This window comes from Petromyzon marinus, unplaced genomic scaffold (assembly GCF_048934315.1).
Source record: "Petromyzon marinus isolate PM22_M1 ecotype Great Lakes invasive population unplaced genomic scaffold, UKy_Petmar_22M1.pri1.0 PM_Scaffold_38, whole genome shotgun sequence".
Lineage (NCBI taxonomy): Eukaryota > Metazoa > Chordata > Hyperoartia > Petromyzontiformes > Petromyzontidae > Petromyzon > Petromyzon marinus.
Genome location: NW_027423368.1, coordinates 391,707 through 413,003, shown reverse-complemented (window position 1 = coordinate 413,003; position 21,297 = coordinate 391,707). Strand labels below are relative to the sequence as shown.

General features: G+C 49.4%; 1 protein-coding gene across 2 annotated transcripts in view; it reads right to left on the bottom strand.

Moving 5' to 3' along the window:
* LOC116937376 (uncharacterized) overlaps window positions 1–21,297 on the bottom strand; it is a 35,744-nt gene that overhangs the window by 12,902 nt on the left and 1,545 nt on the right. For both annotated transcript variants that reach the window (XM_076064321.1, XM_076064322.1), the window contains exon 3: window positions 133–354. In XM_076064321.1, the coding sequence (XP_075920436.1) occupies window positions 133–354 (222 nt within the window). The remainder of the gene's footprint in view (window positions 1–132; window positions 355–21,297) is intronic.

Here is a 21,297-nt window from a genome sequence, read left to right as displayed (position 1 = left end):
AGGTCACCTTAGGTCACGTGGAGGTCACCTTAGGTCACGCGGAGGTCAGTCAGAGGTCAATCAGAGGTCACCTCGGAGGTCACCTCGGAGGTCAATCATAGGTCAATCAGAGGTCAATCTGAGGTCACTCACAGCCATCGCAGTCTTCTCTCTCCACCTTCACCGGCCGCCAAGCCCCACCCCCCGGCTCCCCCGGCACCTCCTCACCACCGTCACCGCCGTCACCGCCGCCGTCTTCACCGCCGCCGTCTTCACCGTCACCGCCGTAGCCGTCTTCACGCTTGACGGGGAGCCCCTCCACGGGTGGACAGCAAGCGGAGGCCCCCCGCACCTCCGGAAACGCCGGCAGGTCGCCTGTGACGGGCAAAACGCAGAAGATTACCGGACTGTGGTGGCAGTGCTGAGACTGTGGTAGCAGTGATGAGTCTGTGGTGGCAGTGCTGAATCTGTGGTAGCAGTGCTGAGACTGTGGTGACAGTGCTGAGACTGTGGTGGCAGTGCTGAGACTGTGGTGGCAGTGCTGAGACTGTGGTGGCAGTGCTGAGACTGTGGTGGCAGTGCTGAGTCTGTGGTAGCAGTGCTGAGACTGTGGTTGTGGTAGCAGTGCTGAGTCTGTGGTGGCAGTGCTGAGACTGTGGCTGCAGTGCTGAGACTGTGGTAGCAGTGCTGAGTCTGTGGTGGCAGTGCTGAGACTGTGGCTGCAGTGCTGAGACTGTGGTGGCAGTGCTGAGACTGTGGTGGCAGTGCTGAGACTGTGGCTGCAGTGCGGAGTCTGTGGTAGCAGTGCTGAGTCTGTGGCTGCAGTGCTGAGACTGTGGTAGCAGTGCTGAGACTGTGGCTGTGGTAGCAGTGCTGAGACTGTGGCTGCAGTGCTGAGACTGTGGTGGCAGTGCTGAGTCTGTGGTTGTGGTGGCAGTGCTGAGACTGTGGCTGTGGTAGCAGTGCTGAGACTGTGGTTGTGGCTGCAGTGCTGAGTCTGTGGTTGTGGTAGCAGTGCTGAGACTGTGGTTGTGGTAGCAGTGCTGAGACTGTGGTTGTGGTAGCAGTGCTGAGACTGTGGTTGTGGTAGCAGTGCTGAGACTGTGGTTGTGGTGACAGTGCTGAGACTGTGGCTGCAGTGCTGAGTCTGTGGTTGTGGTAGCAGTGCTGAGACTGTGGCTGTGGTAGCAGTGCTGAGACTGTGGTTGTGGTGGCAGTGCTGAGACTGTGGTTGTGGTGGCAGTGCTGAGACTGTGGTAGCAGTGCTGAGACTGTGGTAGCAGTGCTTAGTCTGTGGTAGGAGTGCTGAGTCTGTGGTAGCAGTGCTGAGACTGTGGTGACAGTGCTGAGACTGTGGTAGCAGTGCTGAGTCTGTGGTAGCAGTGCTGAGACTGTGGTTGTGGTAGCAGTGCTGAGACTGTGACAGTGCTGAGTCTGTGGTGGTAGTGCTGAGTCTGTGACTGCAGTGCTGAGTCTGTGGTAGCAGTGTTGAGACTGTGGCTGCAGTGCTGAGTCTGTGGTGGCAGTGCTGAGTCTGTGACAGTGCCGAGTCTGTGGTGGCAGTGCTGAGTCTGTGGTGGCAGTGCTGAGTCTGTGACAGTGCTGAGTCTGTGGTGGCAGTGCTGAGTCTGTGGTGGCAGTGATGAGTCTGTGGTTGTGGTAGCAGTGCTGAGTCTGAGGCTGCAGTGCTGAGTCTGAGGCTGCAGTGCTGAGACTGTGGTAGCAGTGCTGAGTCTGTGGTAGCAGTGCTGAGACTGTGGTTGTGGTAGCAGTGCTGAGACTGTGGTGGCAGTGCTGAGTCTGTGGTAGCAGTGCTGAGACTGTGGTTGTGGTAGCAGTGCTGAGACTGTGGTGGCAGTGCTGAGACTGTGGTTGTGGTAGCAGTGCTGAGACTGTGGTTGTGGTAGCAGTGCTGAGACTGTGGTGGCAGTGCTGAGTCTGTGGTAGCAGTGCTGAGACTGTGGTTGTGGTAGCAGTGCTGAGACTGTGGTGACAGTGCTGAGACTGCGGTAGCAGTGCTGAGACTGTGGTGGCAGTGCGGAGACTGTGGCTGCAGTGCTGAGTCTGCGGTTGTGGCTGCAGTACTGAGACTATGACAGTGCTGAGTCTGTGGTAGCAGTGCTGAGACTGTGGCTGTGCTGAGTCTGTGGTGACAGTGCTGAGACTGTGACTGTGGCTGCAGTGCTGAGACTGTGGTTGTGGTAGCAATGCTGAGACTGTGACTGTGGCTGCAGTGCTGAGACTGTGGTAGCAGTGCTGAGACTGTGACAGTGCTGAGACTGTGGCTGCAGTGCTGAGACTGTGGCTGTGGTAGCAGTGCTGAGACTGTGGCTGCAGTGCTGAGACTGTGGCTGCAGTGCTGAGACTGTGGTGACAGTGCTGAATCTGTGGCTGTGGTAGCAGTGCTGAGACTCTGACAGTGCTGAGACTCTGACAGTGCTGAGTCTGTGGTGGTAGTGCTGAGTCTGAGGCTGCAGTGCTGAGTCTCTGGTGGCAGTGCTGAGACTGTGGTTGTGGTAGCAGTGCTGAGACTGTGGTGGCAGTGCTGAGTCTATGACAGTGCTGAGTCTATGGTGACAGTGCTGAGTCTATGACAGTGCTGAGTCTATGACAGTGCTGAGTCTATGGTGACAGTGCTGAGTCTATGACAGTGCTGAGTCTATGACGGTGCTGAGTCTATGACAGTGCTGAGTCTATGGTGACAGTGCTGAGTCTATGACAGTGCTCAGTCTATGACAGTGCTGAGTCTATGACAGTGCTAAGTCTATGACAGTGCTGAGTCTATGGTGACAGTGCTGAGTCTATGACAGTGCTGAGTCTATGGTGACAGTGCTGAGTCTATGACAGTGCTGAGTCTATGGGCAGTGCTAAGTCTATGACAGTGCTAAGTCTATGACAGTGCTGAGTCTATGGTGACAGTGCTGAGTCTATGACAGTGCTGAGTCTATGGTGACAGTGCTGAGTCTATGACAGTGCTGAGTCTATGACAGTGCTGAGTCTATGGTGGCAGTGCTGAGTCTATGACAGTGCTGAGTCTATGACAGTGCTGAGTCTATGGTGACAGTGCTGAGTCTATGACAGTGTTGAGTCTATGACAGTGCTGAGTCTATGACAGTGCTGAGTCTATGGTGACAGTGCTGAGTCTATGACAGTGCTGAGTCTATGACAGTGCTGAGTCTATGATAGTGCTGAGTCTATGACAGTGCTGAGTCTATGACAGTGCTGAGCTATGACAGTGCTGAGTCTATGACAGTGCTGAGTCTATGGTGACAGTGCTGAGTCTATGGTGACAGTGCTGAGTCTACGACAGTGCTGAGTCTATGGCAGTGCTGAGTCTATGGCAGTGCTGAGTCTATGACGGTGCTGAGTCTATGACAGTGCTGAGTCTATGGCAATGCTGAGTCTATGAGAGTGCTGAGTCTATGACAGTGCTGAGTCTATGGTGACAGTGCTGAGTCTATGACAGTGCTGTGACTATGACAGTGCTGATTCTATGGCAGTGTTGAGTCTATGACAGTGCTGAGTCTATGACAGTGCTGATTCTATGGTGACAGTGCTGAGTCTATGGTGACAGTGCTGAGTCTATGACAGTGCTGAGTCTATGACAGTGCTGAGTCTATGGTGACAGTGCTGAGTCTATGGCAGTGCTGAGTCTATGACAGTGCTGAGTCTATGACAGTGCTGAGTCTATGGTGACAGTGCTGAGTCTATGACAGTGCTGAGTCTATGACAGTGCTGAGTCTATGGTGACAGTGCTGAGTCTATGGCAGTGCTGAGTCTATGACAGTGCTGAGACTATGACAGTGCTGAGTCTATGACAGTGACTCTATGACAGTGCTGAGTCTATGACAGTGCTGAGTCTATGGTGACAGTGCTGAGTCTGTGACAGTGCTGAGTCTATGGTGACAGTGCTGAGTCTATGCCAGTGCTGAGTCTATGACAGTGCTGAGCCTATAACAGTGCTGAGTCTATGGCAGTGCTGAGTCTATGGTGACAGTGCTGAGTCTATGACAGTGCTGAGTCTATGACAGTGCTGAGTCTAAGGTGACAGTGCTGAGTCTATGACAGTGCTGAGTCTATGACAGTGCTGAGTCTGTGGTGACAGTGCTGAGTCTATGGTGACAGCTGAGTCTATGACAGTGCTGAGTCTATGACAGTGCTGAGTCTATGATAGTGCTGAGTCTATGGCAGTGCTGAGTCTATGGGCAGTGCTGAGTCTATGACAGTGCTGAGTCTATGACAGTGCTGAGTTTATGGTGACAGTGCTGAGTCTATGACAGTGCTGAGTCTATGGCAGTGCTGAGTCTATGACAGTGCTGAGTCAATGACAGTGCTGAGTCTATGACAGTGCTGAGTCTATGGGTGACAGTGCTGAGTCTATGACAGTGCTGAGTCTATGGTGACAGTGCTGAGTCTATGGCAGTGCTGAGTCTATGACAGTGCTGAGTCTATGACAGTGCTGAGTCTATGACAGTGCTGAGTCCATGACAGTGCTGAGTCTATGACAGTGTTGAGTCTATGACAGTGCTGAGTCTATGGTGACAGTGCTGAGTCTATGGTGACAGTGCTGAGTCTATGACAGTGCTGAGTCTATGACAGTGCTGAGTCTATGGTGACAGTGCTGAGTCTATGACAGTGCTGAGTCTATGACAGTGTTGAGTCTATGACAGTGCTGAGTCTATGACAGTGCTGAGTCTATGGTGGCAGTGCTGAGTCTTGACAGTGCTGAGTCTATGACAGTGCTGAGTCTATGACAGTGCTGAGTCTATGGTGGCAGTGCTGAGTCTATGACAGTACTGAGTCTATGACAGTGCTGAGTCTATGGTGACAGTGCTGAGTCTATGACAGTGCTGAGTCTTTGACAGTGCTGAGTCTATGATGACAGTGCTGAGTCTATGACAGTGTTGAGTCTATGCCAGTGCTGAGTCTATGACAGTGCTGAGTCTATGGTGACAGTGCTGAGTCTATGGCAGTGCTGAGTCTATGACAGTGCTGAGACTATGACAGTGCTGAGTCTATGACAGTGACTCTATGACAGTGCTGAGTCTATGACAGTGCTGAGTCTATGGTGACAGTGCTGAGTCTGTGACAGTGCTGAGTCTATGGTGACAGTGCTGAGTCTATGCCAGTGCTGAGTCTATGACAGTGCTGAGCCTATAACAGTGCTGAGTCTATGGCAGTGCTGAGTCTATGGTGACAGTGCTGAGTCTATGACAGTGCTGAGTCTATGACAGTGCTGAGTCTAAGGTGACAGTGCTGAGTCTATGACAGTGCTGAGTCTATGACAGTGCTGAGTCTGTGGTGACAGTGCTGAGTCTATGGTGACAGCTGAGTCTATGACAGTGCTGAGTCTATGACAGTGCTGAGTCTATGATAGTGCTGAGTCTATGGCAGTGCTGAGTCTATGGGCAGTGCTGAGTCTATGACAGTGCTGAGTCTATGACAGTGCTGAGTTTATGGTGACAGTGCTGAGTCTATGACAGTGCTGAGTCTATGACAGTGCTGAGTCTATGGCAGTGCTGAGTCTATGACAGTGCTGAGTCAATGACAGTGCTGAGTCTATGACAGTGCTGAGTCTATGGGTGACAGTGCTGAGTCTATGACAGTGCTGAGTCTATGGTGACAGTGCTGAGTCTATGGCAGTGCTGAGTCTATGACAGTGCTGAGTCTATGACAGTGCTGAGTCCATGACAGTGCTGAGTCTATGACAGTGTTGAGTCTATGACAGTGCTGAGTCTATGGTGACAGTGCTGAGTCTATGGTGACAGTGCTGAGTCTATGACAGTGCTGAGTCTATGACAGTGCTGAGTCTATGGTGACAGTGCTGAGTCTATGACAGTGCTGAGTCTATGACAGTGTTGAGTCTATGACAGTGCTGAGTCTATGACAGTGCTGAGTCTATGGTGGCAGTGCTGAGTCTTGACAGTGCTGAGTCTATGACAGTGCTGAGTCTATGACAGTGCTGAGTCTATGGTGGCAGTGCTGAGTCTATGACAGTACTGAGTCTATGACAGTGCTGAGTCTATGGTGACAGTGCTGAGTCTATGACAGTGCTGAGTCTTTGACAGTGCTGAGTCTATGATGACAGTGCTGAGTCTATGACAGTGTTGAGTCTATGCCAGTGCTGAGTCTATGACAGTGCTGAGTCTATGACAGTGCTGAGTCTATGGTGACAGTGCTGGGTCTATGACAGTGCTGAGCTATGACAGTGCTGAGTCTATGACAGTGCTGAGTCTATGGTGACAGTGCTGAGTCTATGGGTGACAGTGCTGAGTCTATGACAGTGCTGAGTCTATGGTGACAGTGCTGAGTCTATGGCAGTGCTGAGTCTATGACAGTGTTGAGTCTATGACAGTGCTGAGACTATGGTGACAGTGCTGAGTCTATGACAGTGCTGAGTCTATGACAGTGCTGAGTCTATGACAGTGCTGAGTCCATGACAGTGCTGAGTCTATGACAGTGTTGAGTCTATGACAGTGCTGAGTCTATGGTGACAGTGCTGAGTCTATGGTGACAGTGCTGAGTCTATGACAGTGCTGAGTCTATGACAGTGCTGAGTCTATGGTGACAGTGCTGAGTCTATGACAGTGCTGAGTCTATGACAGTGTTGAGTCTATGACAGTGCTGAGTCTATGACAGTGCTGAGTCTATGGTGGCAGTGCTGAGTCTATGGCAGTGCTGAGTCTATGACAGTGCTAAGTCTATGACAGTGCTGAGTCTATGGTGGCAGTGCTGAGTCTATGGCAGTGCTGAGTCTATGACAGTGCTGAGTCTATGGTGGCAGTGCTGAGTCTATGACAGTGCTGAGTCTATGACAGTGCTGAGTCTATGGCAGTGCTGAGTCTATGGCAGTGCTGAGTCTATGACAGTGCTGAGTCTATGGCAGTGCTGAGTCTATGACAGTGCTGAGTCTATGGCAGTGCTGAGTCTATGACAGTGCTGAGTCTATGACAGTGCTGAGTCTATGGTGACAGTGCTGAGTCTATGACAGTGCTGAGTCTATGACAGTGCTGAGTCTATGGTGACAGTGCTGAGTCTATGGCAGTGCTGAGTCTATGACGGTGCTGAGTCTATGACAGTAGTGAGTCTATGGCAATGCTGAGTCTATGACAGTGCTGAGTCTATGGCAGTGCTGAGTCTATGACAGTGCTGAGTCGATGACAGTGCTGAGTCTATGACAGTGCTGAGTCTATGACAGTGCTAAGTCTATGACAGTGCTGAGTCTATGGTGACAGTGCTGAGTCTATGACAGTGCTGAGTCTATGACAGTGCTGAGTCTATGGTGGCAGTGCTGAGTCTATGACAGTGCTGAGTCTATGACAGTGCTGAGTCTATGACAGCGCTGAGTCTGTGACAGTGCTGAGTCTATGGGCAGTGCTGAGTCTATGACAGTGCTGAGTCTATGACAGTGCTGAGTCTATGGTGACAGTGCTGAGTCTATGAGAGTGTTGAGTCTATGACAGTGCTGAGTCTATGACAGTGCTGAGTCTATGGTGGCAGTTCTGAGTCTATGGCAGTGCTGAGTCTATGACAGTGCTGAGTCTATGACAGTGCTGAGTCTATGGTGGCAGTGCTGAGTCTATGGCAGTGCTGAGTCTATGACAGTGCTGAGTCTATGGTGGCAGTGCTGAGTCTATGACAGTGCTGAGTCTATGACAGTGCTGAGTCTATGGCAGTGCTGAGTCTATGGTGGCAGTGCTGAGTCTATGACAGTGCTGAGTCTATGACAGTGCTGAGTCTATGGCAGTGCTGAGTCTATGACAGTGCTGAGTCTATGGTGACAGTGCTGAGTCTATGACAGTGCTGAGTTTATGACAGTGCTGAGTCTATGACAGTGCTGGGTCTATGACAGTGCTGAGTCTATGGTGACAGTGCTGAGTCTATGGCAGTGCTGAGTCTATGACGGTGCTGAGTCTATGACAGTAGTGAGTCTATGGCAATGCTGAGTCTATGACAGTGCTGAGTCTATAGCAGTGCTGAGTCTATGACAGTGCTGAGTCGATGACAGTGCTGAGTCTATGACAGTGCTGAGTCTATGACAGTGCTAAGTCTATGACAGTGCTGAGTCTATGGTGACAGTGCTGAGTCTATGACAGTGCTGAGTCTATGACAGTGCTGAGTCTATGGTGGCAGTGCTGAGTCTATGACAGTGCTGAGTCTATGACAGTGCTGAGTCTATGACAGTGCTGAGTCTATGACAGTGTTGAGTCTATGACAGTGCTGAGTCTATGACAGTGCTGAGTCTATGGTGGCAGTGCTGAGTCTATGGCAGTGCTGAGTCTATGACAGTGCTGAGTCTATGACAGTGCTGAGTCTATGGTGGCAGTGCTGAGTCTATGGCAGTGCTGAGTCTATGACAGTGCTGAGTCTATGGTGGCAGTGCTGAGTCTATGACAGTGCTGAGTCTATGACAGTGCTGAGTCTATGGCAGTGCTGAGTCTATGGCAGTGCTGAGTCTATGACAGTGCTGAGTCTATGGTGACAGTGCTGAGTCTATGACAGTGCTGAGTCTATGACAGTGCTGAGTCTATGACAGTGCTGGGTCTATGACAGTGCTGAGTCTATGACAGTGCTGAGTCTATGACAGTGCTGAGTCTATGGTGACAGTGCTGAGTCTATGATAGTCCTGAGTCTATGACAGTGCTGAGTCTATGACAGTGCTGAGTCTATGACAGTGTTGAGTCTATGACAGTGCTGAGTGTATGACAGTGCTGAGTCTATGACAGTGCTGAGTCTATGACAGTGCTGAGTCTATGGTGACAGTGCTGAGTCTATGACAGTGCTGAGTCTATGACAGTGCTGAGTCTATGATAGTGCTGAGAATATGACAGTGCTGAGTCTATGACAGTGCTGAGTCTATGACAGTGCTGAGTCTATGGTGACAGTGCTGAGTCTATGACAGTGCTGAGTCTATGACAGTGCTGAGTCTATGGTGACAGTGCTGAGTCTATGACAGTGCTGAGTTTATGACAGTGCTGAGTCTATGACAGTGCTGAGTCTATGACAGTGCTGAGTTTATGACAGTGCTGAGTCTATGACAGTGCTGAGTCTATGACAGTGCTGAGTCTATGGTGACAGTGCTGAGTCTATGACAGTGCTGAGTCTATGACAGTGCTGAGTCTATGGGCAGTGCTGAGTCTATGGTGACAGTGCTGAGTCTATGACAGTGCTGAGTTTATGACAGTGCTGAGTCTATGACAGTGCTGAGTCTATGGTGACAGTGCTGAGTCTATGACAGTGCTGAGTTTATGACAGTGCTGAGTCTATGACAGTGCTGAGTCTATGGTGACAGTGCTGAGTCTATGACAGTGCTGAGTCTATGACAGTGCTGAGTCTATGACAGTGCTGAGTCTATGGTGACAGTGCTGAGTCTATGGTGACAGTGCTGAGTCTATGGCAGTGCTGAGTCTATGACAGTGCTGAGTCTATGACAGTGCTGAGTCTATGGTGACAGTGCTGAGTCTATGACAGTGCTGAGTCTATGACAGTGCTGAGTCTATGGTGACAGTGCTGAGTCTATGACAGTGCTGAGTCTATGACAGTGCTGAGTCTATGACAGTGCTGAGTCTATGACAGTGTTGAGTCTATGACAGTGCTGAGTGTATGACAGTGCTGAGTCTATGACAGTGCTGAGTCTATGACAGTGCTGAGTCTATGGTGACAGTGCTGAGTCTATGACAGTGCTGAGTCTATGACAGTGCTGAGTCTATGATAGTGCTGAGAATATGACAGTGCTGAGTCTATGACAGTGCTGAGTCTATGACAGTGCTGAGTCTATGGTGACAGTGCTGAGTCTATGACAGTGCTGAGTCTATGACAGTGCTGAGTCTATGGTGACAGTGCTGAGTCTATGACAGTGCTGAGTTTATGACAGTGCTGAGTCTATGACAGTGCTGAGTCTATGACAGTGCTGAGTTTATGACAGTGCTGAGTCTATGACAGTGCTGAGTCTATGACAGTGCTGAGTCTATGGTGACAGTGCTGAGTCTATGACAGTGCTGAGTCTATGACAGTGCTGAGTCTATGGGCAGTGCTGAGTCTATGGTGACAGTGCTGAGTCTATGACAGTGCTGAGTTTATGACAGTGCTGAGTCTATGACAGTGCTGAGTCTATGGTGACAGTGCTGAGTCTATGACAGTGCTGAGTTTATGACAGTGCTGAGTCTATGACAGTGCTGAGTCTATGGTGACAGTGCTGAGTCTATGACAGTGCTGAGTCTATGACAGTGCTGAGTCTATGACAGTGCTGAGTCTATGGTGATAGTGCTGAGTCTATGGTGACAGTGCTGAGTCTATGACAGTGCTGAGTCTATGACAGTGCTGAGTCTATGGTGACAGTGCTGAGTCTATGGTGACAGTGCTGAGTATATGGCAGTGCTGAGTCTATGACAGTGCTGAGTCTATGACAGTGCTGAGTCTATGACAGTGCTGAGTCTATGGTGACAGTGCTGAGTCTATGACAGTGCTGAGTCTATGACAGTGCTGAGTCTATGGTGACAGTGCTGAGTCTATGACAGTGCTGAGTCTATGACAGTGCTGAGTCTATGGGCAGTGCTGAGTCTATGGTGACAGTGCTGAGTCTATGACAGTGCTGAGTCTATGACAGTGCTGAGTCTATGGTGACAGTGCTGAGTCTATGACAGTGCTGAGTCTATGACAGTGCTGAGTCTATGGTGACAGTGCTGAGTCTATGACAGTGCTGAGTCTATGACAGTGCTGAGTCTATGGTGACAGTGCTGAGTCTATGACAGTGCTGAGTCTATGACAGTGCTGAGTCTATGGTGACAGTGCTGGGTCTATGACAGTGCTGAGCTATGACAGTGCTGAGTCTATGACAGTGCTGAGTCTATGGTGACAGTGCTGAGTCTATGGGTGACAGTGCTGAGTCTATGGCAGTGCTGAGTCTATGACAGTGCTGAGTCTATGGCAGTGCTGAGTCTATGACAGTGTTGAGTCTATGACAGTGCTGAGACTATGGTGACAGTGCTGAGTCTATGACAGTGCTGAGTCTATGACAGTGCTGAGTCTATGACAGTGCTGAGTCCATGACAGTGCTGAGTCTATGACAGTGCTGAGTCTATGGTGACAGTGCTGAGTCTATGGTGACAGTGCTGAGTCTATGACAGTGCTGAGTCTATGACAGTGCTGAGTCTATGGTGACAGTGCTGAGTCTATGACAGTGCTGAGTCTATGACAGTGTTGAGTCTATGACAGTGCTGAGTCTATGACAGTGCTGAGTCTATGGTGGCAGTGCTGAGTCTATGGCAGTGCTGAGTCTATGACAGTGCTAAGTCTATGACAGTGCTGAGTCTATGGTGGCAGTGCTGAGTCTATGGCAGTGCTGAGTCTATGACAGTGCTGAGTCTATGGTGGCAGTGCTGAGTCTATGACAGTGCTGAGTCTATGACAGTGCTGAGTCTATGGCAGTGCTGAGTCTATGGCAGTGCTGAGTCTATGACAGTGCTGAGTCTATGGCAGTGCTGAGTCTATGACAGTGCTGAGTCTATGGCAGTGCTGAGTCTATGACAGTGCTGAGTCTATGACAGTGCTGAGTCTATGGTGACAGTGCTGAGTCTATGACAGTGCTGAGTCTATGACAGTGCTGAGTCTATGGTGACAGTGCTGAGTCTATGGCAGTGCTGAGTCTATGACGGTGCTGAGTCTATGACAGTAGTGAGTCTATGGCAATGCTGAGTCTATGACAGTGCTGAGTCTATGGCAGTGCTGAGTCTATGACAGTGCTGAGTCGATGACAGTGCTGAGTCTATGACAGTGCTGAGTCTATGACAGTGCTAAGTCTATGACAGTGCTGAGTCTATGGTGACAGTGCTGAGTCTATGACAGTGCTGAGTCTATGACAGTGCTGAGTCTATGGTGGCAGTGCTGAGTCTATGACAGTGCTGAGTCTATGACAGTGCTGAGTCTATGACAGCGCTGAGTCTGTGACAGTGCTGAGTCTATGGGCAGTGCTGAGTCTATGACAGTGCTGAGTCTATGACAGTGCTGAGTCTATGGTGACAGTGCTGAGTCTATGAGAGTGTTGAGTCTATGACAGTGCTGAGTCTATGACAGTGCTGAGTCTATGGTGGCAGTTCTGAGTCTATGGCAGTGCTGAGTCTATGACAGTGCTGAGTCTATGACAGTGCTGAGTCTATGGTGGCAGTGCTGAGTCTATGGCAGTGCTGAGTCTATGACAGTGCTGAGTCTATGGTGGCAGTGCTGAGTCTATGACAGTGCTGAGTCTATGACAGTGCTGAGTCTATGGCAGTGCTGAGTCTATGGTGGCAGTGCTGAGTCTATGACAGTGCTGAGTCTATGACAGTGCTGAGTCTATGGCAGTGCTGAGTCTATGACAGTGCTGAGTCTATGGTGACAGTGCTGAGTCTATGACAGTGCTGAGTTTATGACAGTGCTGAGTCTATGACAGTGCTGGGTCTATGACAGTGCTGAGTCTATGGTGACAGTGCTGAGTCTATGGCAGTGCTGAGTCTATGACGGTGCTGAGTCTATGACAGTAGTGAGTCTATGGCAATGCTGAGTCTATGACAGTGCTGAGTCTATAGCAGTGCTGAGTCTATGACAGTGCTGAGTCGATGACAGTGCTGAGTCTATGACAGTGCTGAGTCTATGACAGTGCTAAGTCTATGACAGTGCTGAGTCTATGGTGACAGTGCTGAGTCTATGACAGTGCTGAGTCTATGACAGTGCTGAGTCTATGGTGGCAGTGCTGAGTCTATGACAGTGCTGAGTCTATGACAGTGCTGAGTCTATGACAGTGCTGAGTCTATGACAGTGCTGAGTCTATGAGAGTGTTGAGTCTATGACAGTGCTGAGTCTATGACAGTGCTGAGTCTATGGTGGCAGTGCTGAGTCTATGGCAGTGCTGAGTCTATGACAGTGCTGAGTCTATGACAGTGCTGAGTCTATGGTGGCAGTGCTGAGTCTATGGCAGTGCTGAGTCTATGACAGTGCTGAGTCTATGGTGGCAGTGCTGAGTCTATGACAGTGCTGAGTCTATGACAGTGCTGAGTCTATGGCAGTGCTGAGTCTATGGCAGTGCTGAGTCTATGACAGTGCTGAGTCTATGGTGACAGTGCTGAGTCTATGACAGTGCTGAGTCTATGACAGTGCTGAGTCTATGACAGTGCTGGGTCTATGACAGTGCTGAGTCTATGACAGTGCTGAGTCTATGGTGACAGTGCTGAGTCTATGATAGTCCTGAGTCTATGACAGTGCTGAGTCTATGACAGTGCTGAGTCTATGACAGTGTTGAGTCTATGACAGTGCTGAGTGTATGACAGTGCTGAGTCTATGACAGTGCTGAGTCTATGACAGTGCTGAGTCTATGGTGACAGTGCTGAGTCTATGACAGTGCTGAGTCTATGACAGTGCTGAGTCTATGATAGTGCTGAGAATATGACAGTGCTGAGTCTATGACAGTGCTGAGTCTATGACAGTGCTGAGTCTATGGTGACAGTGCTGAGTCTATGACAGTGCTGAGTCTATGACAGTGCTGAGTCTATGGTGACAGTGCTGAGTCTATGACAGTGCTGAGTTTATGACAGTGCTGAGTCTATGACAGTGCTGAGTCTATGACAGTGCTGAGTTTATGACAGTGCTGAGTCTATGACAGTGCTGAGTCTATGACAGTGCTGAGTCTATGGTGACAGTGCTGAGTCTATGACAGTGCTGAGTCTATGACAGTGCTGAGTCTATGGGCAGTGCTGAGTCTATGGTGACAGTGCTGAGTCTATGACAGTGCTGAGTTTATGACAGTGCTGAGTCTATGACAGTGCTGAGTCTATGGTGACAGTGCTGAGTCTATGACAGTGCTGAGTTTATGACAGTGCTGAGTCTATGACAGTGCTGAGTCTATGGTGACAGTGCTGAGTCTATGACAGTGCTGAGTCTATGACAGTGCTGAGTCTATGACAGTGCTGAGTCTATGGTGACAGTGCTGAGTCTATGGTGACAGTGCTGAGTCTATGGCAGTGCTGAGTCTATGACAGTGCTGAGTCTATGACAGTGCTGAGTCTATGGTGACAGTGCTGAGTCTATGACAGTGCTGAGTCTATGACAGTGCTGAGTCTATGGTGACAGTGCTGAGTCTATGACAGTGCTGAGTCTATGACAGTGCTGAGTCTATGACAGTGCTGAGTCTATGACAGTGTTGAGTCTATGACAGTGCTGAGTGTATGACAGTGCTGAGTCTATGACAGTGCTGAGTCTATGACAGTGCTGAGTCTATGGTGACAGTGCTGAGTCTATGACAGTGCTGAGTCTATGACAGTGCTGAGTCTATGATAGTGCTGAGAATATGACAGTGCTGAGTCTATGACAGTGCTGAGTCTATGACAGTGCTGAGTCTATGACAGTGCTGAGTCTATGGTGACAGTGCTGAGTCTATGACAGTGCTGAGTCTATGACAGTGCTGAGTCTATGGTGACAGTGCTGAGTCTATGACAGTGCTGAGTTTATGACAGTGCTGAGTCTATGACAGTGCTGAGTCTATGACAGTGCTGAGTTTATGACAGTGCTGAGTCTATGACAGTGCTGAGTCTATGACAGTGCTGAGTCTATGGTGACAGTGCTGAGTCTATGACAGTGCTGAGTCTATGACAGTGCTGAGTCTATGGGCAGTGCTGAGTCTATGGTGACAGTGCTGAGTCTATGACAGTGCTGAGTTTATGACAGTGCTGAGTCTATGACAGTGCTGAGTCTATGGTGACAGTGCTGAGTCTATGACAGTGCTGAGTTTATGACAGTGCTGAGTCTATGACAGTGCTGAGTCTATGGTGACAGTGCTGAGTCTATGACAGTGCTGAGTCTATGACAGTGCTGAGTCTATGACAGTGCTGAGTCTATGGTGATAGTGCTGAGTCTATGGTGACAGTGCTGAGTCTATGACAGTGCTGAGTCTATGACAGTGCTGAGTCTATGGTGACAGTGCTGAGTCTATGGTGACAGTGCTGAGTCTATGGCAGTGCTGAGTCTATGACAGTGCTGAGTCTATGACAGTGCTGAGTCTATGACAGTGCTGAGTCTATGGTGACAGTGCTGAGTCTATGACAGTGCTGAGTCTATGACAGTGCTGAGTCTATGGTGACAGTGCTGAGTCTATGACAGTGCTGAGTCTATGACAGTGCTGAGTCTATGGGCAGTGCTGAGTCTATGGTGACAGTGCTGAGTCTATGACAGTGCTGAGTCTATGACAGTGCTGAGTCTATGGTGACAGTGCTGAGTCTATGACAGTGCTGAGTCTATGACAGTGCTGAGTCTATGGTGACAGTGCTGAGTCTATGACAGTGCTGAGTCTATGACAGTGCTGAGTCTATGGTGACAGTGCTGAGTCTATGACAGTGCTGAGTCTATGACAGTGCTGAGTCTATGACAGTGCTGAGTCTATGGTGACAGTGCTGAGTCTATGGGCAGTGCTGAGTCTATGACAGTGCTGAGTCTATGACAGTGCTGAGTCTATGGTGACAGTGCTGAGTCTATGACAGTGCTGAGTCTATGACAGTGCTGAGTCTATGGTGACAGTGCTGAGTCTATGACAGTGCTGAGTCTATGACAGTGCTGAGTCTATGGTGACAGTGCTGAGTCTATGACAGTGCTGAGTCTATGACAGTGCTGAGTCTATGGTGACAGTGCTGAGTCTATGGGCAGTGCTGAGTCTATGGTGACAGTGCTGAGTCTATGACAGTGCTGAGTTTATGACAGTGCTGAGTCTATGACAGTGCTGAGTCTATGGTGACAGTGCTGAGTCTATGACAGTGCTGAGTTTATGACAGTGCTGAGTCTATGACAGTGCTGAGTCTATGGTGACAGTGCTGAGTCTATGACAGTGCTGAGTCTATGACAGTGCTGAGTCTATGGTGATAGTGCTGAGTCTATGGTGACAGTGCTGAGTCTATTGTGACAGTGCTGAGTCTATGACAGTGCTGAGTCTATGACAGTGCTGAGTCTATGGTGACAGTGCTGAGTCTATGGTGACAGTGCTGAGTCTATGGCAGTGCTGAGTCTATGACAGTGCTGAGTCTATGACAGTGCTGAGTCTATGACAGTGCTGAGTCTATGGTGACAGTGCTGAGTCTATGACAGTGCTGAGTCTATGACAGTGCTGAGTCTATGGTGACAGTGCTGAGTCTATGACAGTGCTGAGTCTATGACAGTGCTGAGTCTATGGGCAGTGCTGAGTCTATGGTGACAGTGCTGAGTCTATGGTGACAGTGCTGAGTCTATGACAGTGCTGAGTCTATGGTGACAGTGCTGAGTCTATGGTGACAGTGCTGAGTCTATGACAGTGCTGAGTCTATGGTGACAGTGCTGAGTCTATGACAGTGCTGAGTCTATGGTGACAGTGCTGAGTCTATGACAGTGCTGAGTCTATGACAGTGCTGAGTCTATGACAGTGCTGAGTCTATGGTGACAGTGCTGAGTCTATGGGCAGTGCTGAGTCTATGACAGTGCTGAGTCTATGACAGTGCTGAGTCTATGACAGTGCTGAGTCTATGGTGACAGTGCTGAGTCTATGACAGTGCTGAGTCTATGACAGTGCTGAGTCTATGGTGACAGTGCTGAGTCTATGACAGTGCTGAGTCTATGACAGTGCTGAGTCTATGACAGTGCTGAGTCTATGGTGACAGTGCTGAGTCTATGGGCAGTGCTGAGTCTATGACAGTGCTGAGTCTATGACAGTGCTGAGTCTATGGTGACAGTGCTGAGTCTATGGCAGTGCTGAGTCTATGACAGTGCTGAGTCTATGGCAGTGCTGAGTCTATGACAGTGCTGAGTCTATGACAGTGTTGAGTCTATGACAGTGCTGAGTCTATGACAGTGCTGAGTCTATGGTGACAGTGCTGAGTCTATGACAGTGCTGAGTCTATGACAGTGCTGAGTCTATGGTGACAGTGCTGAGTCTATGACAGTGCTGAGTCTATGGCAGTGCTGAGTCTATGACAGTGCTGAGTCTATGGTGACAGTGCTGAGTCTATGGGCAGTGCTGAGTCTATGACAGTGCTGAGTCTATGACAGTGCTGAGTCTATGGTGACAGTGCTGAGTCTATGACAGTGCTGAGTCTATGACAGTGCTGAGTCTATGGTGACAGTGCTGAGTCTATGACAGTAGTGAGTCTATGGCAATGCTGAGTCTATGACAGTGCTGAGTCTATGACAGTGCTGAGTCTATGACAGTGCTGAGTCTATGGTGACAGTGCTGAGTCTATGGGCAGTGCTGAGTCTATGGTGACAGTGCTGAGTCTATGGTGACAGTGCTGAGTCTATGACAGTGCTGAGTCTATGACAGTGCTGAGTCTATGGTGGCAGTGCTGAGTCTATGACAGTGCTGAGTCTATGACAGTGCTGAGTCTATGACAGTGCTGAGTCTATGGTGACAGTGCTGAGTCTATGACAGTGCTGAGTCTATGACAGTGCTGAGTCTATGGTGGCAGTGCTGAGTCTATGGCAGTGCTGAGTCTATGACAGTGCTGAGTCTATGACAGTGCTGAGTCTATGGTGGCAGTGCTGAGTCTATGGCAGTGCTGAGTCTATGACAGTGCTGAGTCTATGGTGGCAGTGCTGAGTCTATGACAGTGCTGAGTCTATGACAGTGCTGAGTCTATGGCAGTGCTGAGTCTATGGCAGTGCTGAGTCTATGACAGTGCTGAGTCTATGGTGACAGTGCTGAGTCTATGACAGTGCTGAGTCTATGACAGTGCTGAGTCTATGACAGTGCTGGGTCTATGACAGTGCTGAGTCTATGACAGTGCTGAGTCTATGACAGTGCTGAGTCTATGGTGACAGTGCTGAGTCTATGATAGTCCTGAGTCTATGACAGTGCTGAGTCTATGACAGTAGTGAGTCTATGACAGTGTTGAGTCTATGACAGTGCTGAGTGTATGACAGTGCTGAGTCTATGACAGTGCTGAGTCTATGACAGTGCTGAGTCTATGGTGACAGTGCTGAGTCTATGACAGTGCTGAGTCTATGACAGTGCTGAGTCTATGATAGTGCTGAGAATATGACAGTGCTGAGTCTATGACAGTGCTGAGTCTATGACAGTGCTGAGTCTATGGTGACAGTGCTGAGTCTATGACAGTGCTGAGTCTATGACAGTGCTGAGTCTATGGTGACAGTGCTGAGTCTATGACAGTGCTGAGTTTATGACAGTGCTGAGTCTATGACAGTGCTGAGTCTATGACAGTGCTGAGTTTATGACAGTGCTGAGTCTATGACAGTGCTGAGTCTATGACAGTGCTGAGTCTATGGTGACAGTGCTGAGTCTATGACAGTGCTGAGTCTATGACAGTGCTGAGTCTATGGGCAGTGCTGAGTCTATGGTGACAGTGCTGAGTCTATGACAGTGCTGAGTTTATGACAGTGCTGAGTCTATGACAGTGCTGAGTCTATGGTGACAGTGCTGAGTCTATGACAGTGCTGAGTTTATGACAGTGCTGAGTCTATGACAGTGCTGAGTCTATGGTGACAGTGCTGAGTCTATGACAGTGCTGAGTCTATGACAGTGCTGAGTCTATGACAGTGCTGAGTCTATGGTGACAGTGCTGAGTCTATGGTGACAGTGCTGAGTCTATGGCAGTGCTGAGTCTATGACAGTGCTGAGTCTATGACAGTGCTGAGTCTATGGTGACAGTGCTGAGTCTATGACAGTGCTGAGTCTATGACAGTGCTGAGTCTATGGTGACAGTGCTGAGTCTATGACAGTGCTGAGTCTATGACAGTGCTGAGTCTATGACAGTGCTGAGTCTATGACAGTGTTGAGTCTATGACAGTGCTGAGTGTATGACAGTGCTGAGTCTATGACAGTGCTGAGTCTATGACAGTGCTGAGTCTATGGTGACAGTGCTGAGTCTATGACAGTGCTGAGTCTATGACAGTGCTGAGTCTATGATAGTGCTGAGAATATGACAGTGCTGAGTCTATGACAGTGCTGAGTCTATGACAGTGCTGAGTCTATGACAGTGCTGAGTCTATGGTGACAGTGCTGAGTCTATGACAGTGCTGAGTCTATGACAGTGCTGAGTCTATGGTGACAGTGCTGAGTCTATGACAGTGCTGAGTTTATGACAGTGCTGAGTCTATGACAGTGCTGAGTCTATGACAGTGCTGAGTTTATGACAGTGCTGAGTCTATGACAGTGCTGAGTCTATGACAGTGCTGAGTCTATGGTGACAGTGCTGAGTCTATGACAGTGCTGAGTCTATGACAGTGCTGAGTCTATGGGCAGTGCTGAGTCTATGGTGACAGTGCTGAGTCTATGACAGTGCTGAGTTTATGACAGTGCTGAGTCTATGACAGTGCTGAGTCTATGGTGACAGTGCTGAGTCTATGACAGTGCTGAGTTTATGACAGTGCTGAGTCTATGACAGTGCTGAGTCTATGGTGACAGTGCTGAGTCTATGACAGTGCTGAGTCTATGACAGTGCTGAGTCTATGACAGTGCTGAGTCTATGGTGATAGTGCTGAGTCTATGGTGACAGTGCTGAGTCTATGACAGTGCTGAGTCTATGACAGTGCTGAGTCTATGGTGACAGTGCTGAGTCTATGGTGACAGTGCTGAGTCTATGGCAGTGCTGAGTCTATGACAGTGCTGAGTCTATGACAGTGCTGAGTCTATGACAGTGCTGAGTCTATGGTGACAGTGCTGAGTCTATGACAGTGCTGAGTCTATGACAGTGCTGAGTCTATGGTGACAGTGCTGAGTCTATGACAGTGCTGAGTCTATGACAGTGCTGAGTCTATGGGCAGTGCTGAGTCTATGGTGACAGTGCTGAGTCTATGACAGTGCTGAGTCTATGACAGTGCTGAGTCTATGGTGACAGTGCTGAGTCTATGACAGTGCTGAGTCTATGACAGTGCTGAGTCTATGGTGACAGTGCTGAGTCTATGACAGTGCTGAGTCTATGACAGTGCTGAGTCTATGGTGACAGTGCTGAGTCTATGACAGTGCTGAGTCTATGACAGTGCTGAGTCTATGACAGTGCTGAGTCTATGGTGACAGTGCTGAGTCTATGGGCAGTGCTGAGTCTATGACAGTGCTGAGTCTATGACAGTGCTGAGTCTATGGTGACAGTGCTGAGTCTATGACAGTGCTGAGTCTATGACAGTGCTGAGTCTATGGTGACAGTGCTGAGTCTATGACAGTGCTGAGTCTATGACAGTGCTGAGTCTATGGTGACAGTGCTGAGTCTATGACAGTGCTGAGTCTATGACAGTGCTGAGTCTATGGTGACAGTGCTGAGTCTATGGGCAGTGCTGAGTCTATGGTGACAGTGCTGAGTCTATGACAGTGCTGAGTTTATGACAGTGCTGAGTCTATGACAGTGCTGAGTCTATGGTGACAGTGCTGAGTCTATGACAGTGCTGAGTTTATGACAGTGCTGAGTCTATGACAGTGCTGAGTCTATGGTGACAGTGCTGAGTCTATGACAGTGCTGAGTCTATGACAGTGCTGAGTCTATGACAGTGCTGAGTCTATGGTGATAGTGCTGAGTCTATGGTGACAGTGCTGAGTCTATTGTGACAGTGCTGAGTCTATGACAGTGCTGAGTCTATGGTGACAGTGCTGAGTCTATGGTGACAGTGCTGAGTCTATGGCAGTGCTGAGTCTATGACAGTGCTGAGTCTATGACAGTGCTGAGTCTATGACAGTGCTGAGTCTATGGTGACAGTGCTGAGTCTATGACAGTGCTGAGTCTATGACAGTGCTGAGTCTATGGTGACAGTGCTGAGTCTATGACAGTGCTGAGTCTATGACAGTGCTGAGTCTATGGGCAGTGCTGAGTCTATGGTGACAGTGCTGAGTCTATGACAGTGCTGAGTCTATGACAGTGCTGAGTCTATGGTGACAGTGCTGAGTCTATGACAGTGCTGAGTCTATGACAGTGCTGAGTCTATGGTGACAGTGCTGAGTCTATGACAGTGCTGAGTCTATGGTGACAGTGCTGAGTCTATGACAGTGCTGAGTCTATGACAGTGCTGAGTCTATGACAGTGCTGAGTCTATGGTGACAGTGCTGAGTCTATGGGCAGTGCTGAGTCTATGACAGTGCTGAGTCTATGACAGTGCTGAGTCTATGACAGTGCTGAGTCTATGGTGACAGTGCTGAGTCTATGACAGTGCTGAGTCTATGACAGTGCTGAGTCTATGGTGACAGTGCTGAGTCTATGACAGTGCTGAGTCTATGACAGTGCTGAGTCTATGACAGTGCTGAGTCTATGGTGACAGTGCTGAGTCTATGGGCAGTGCTGAGTCTATGACAGTGCTGAGTCTATGACAGTGCTGAGTCTATGGTGACAGTGC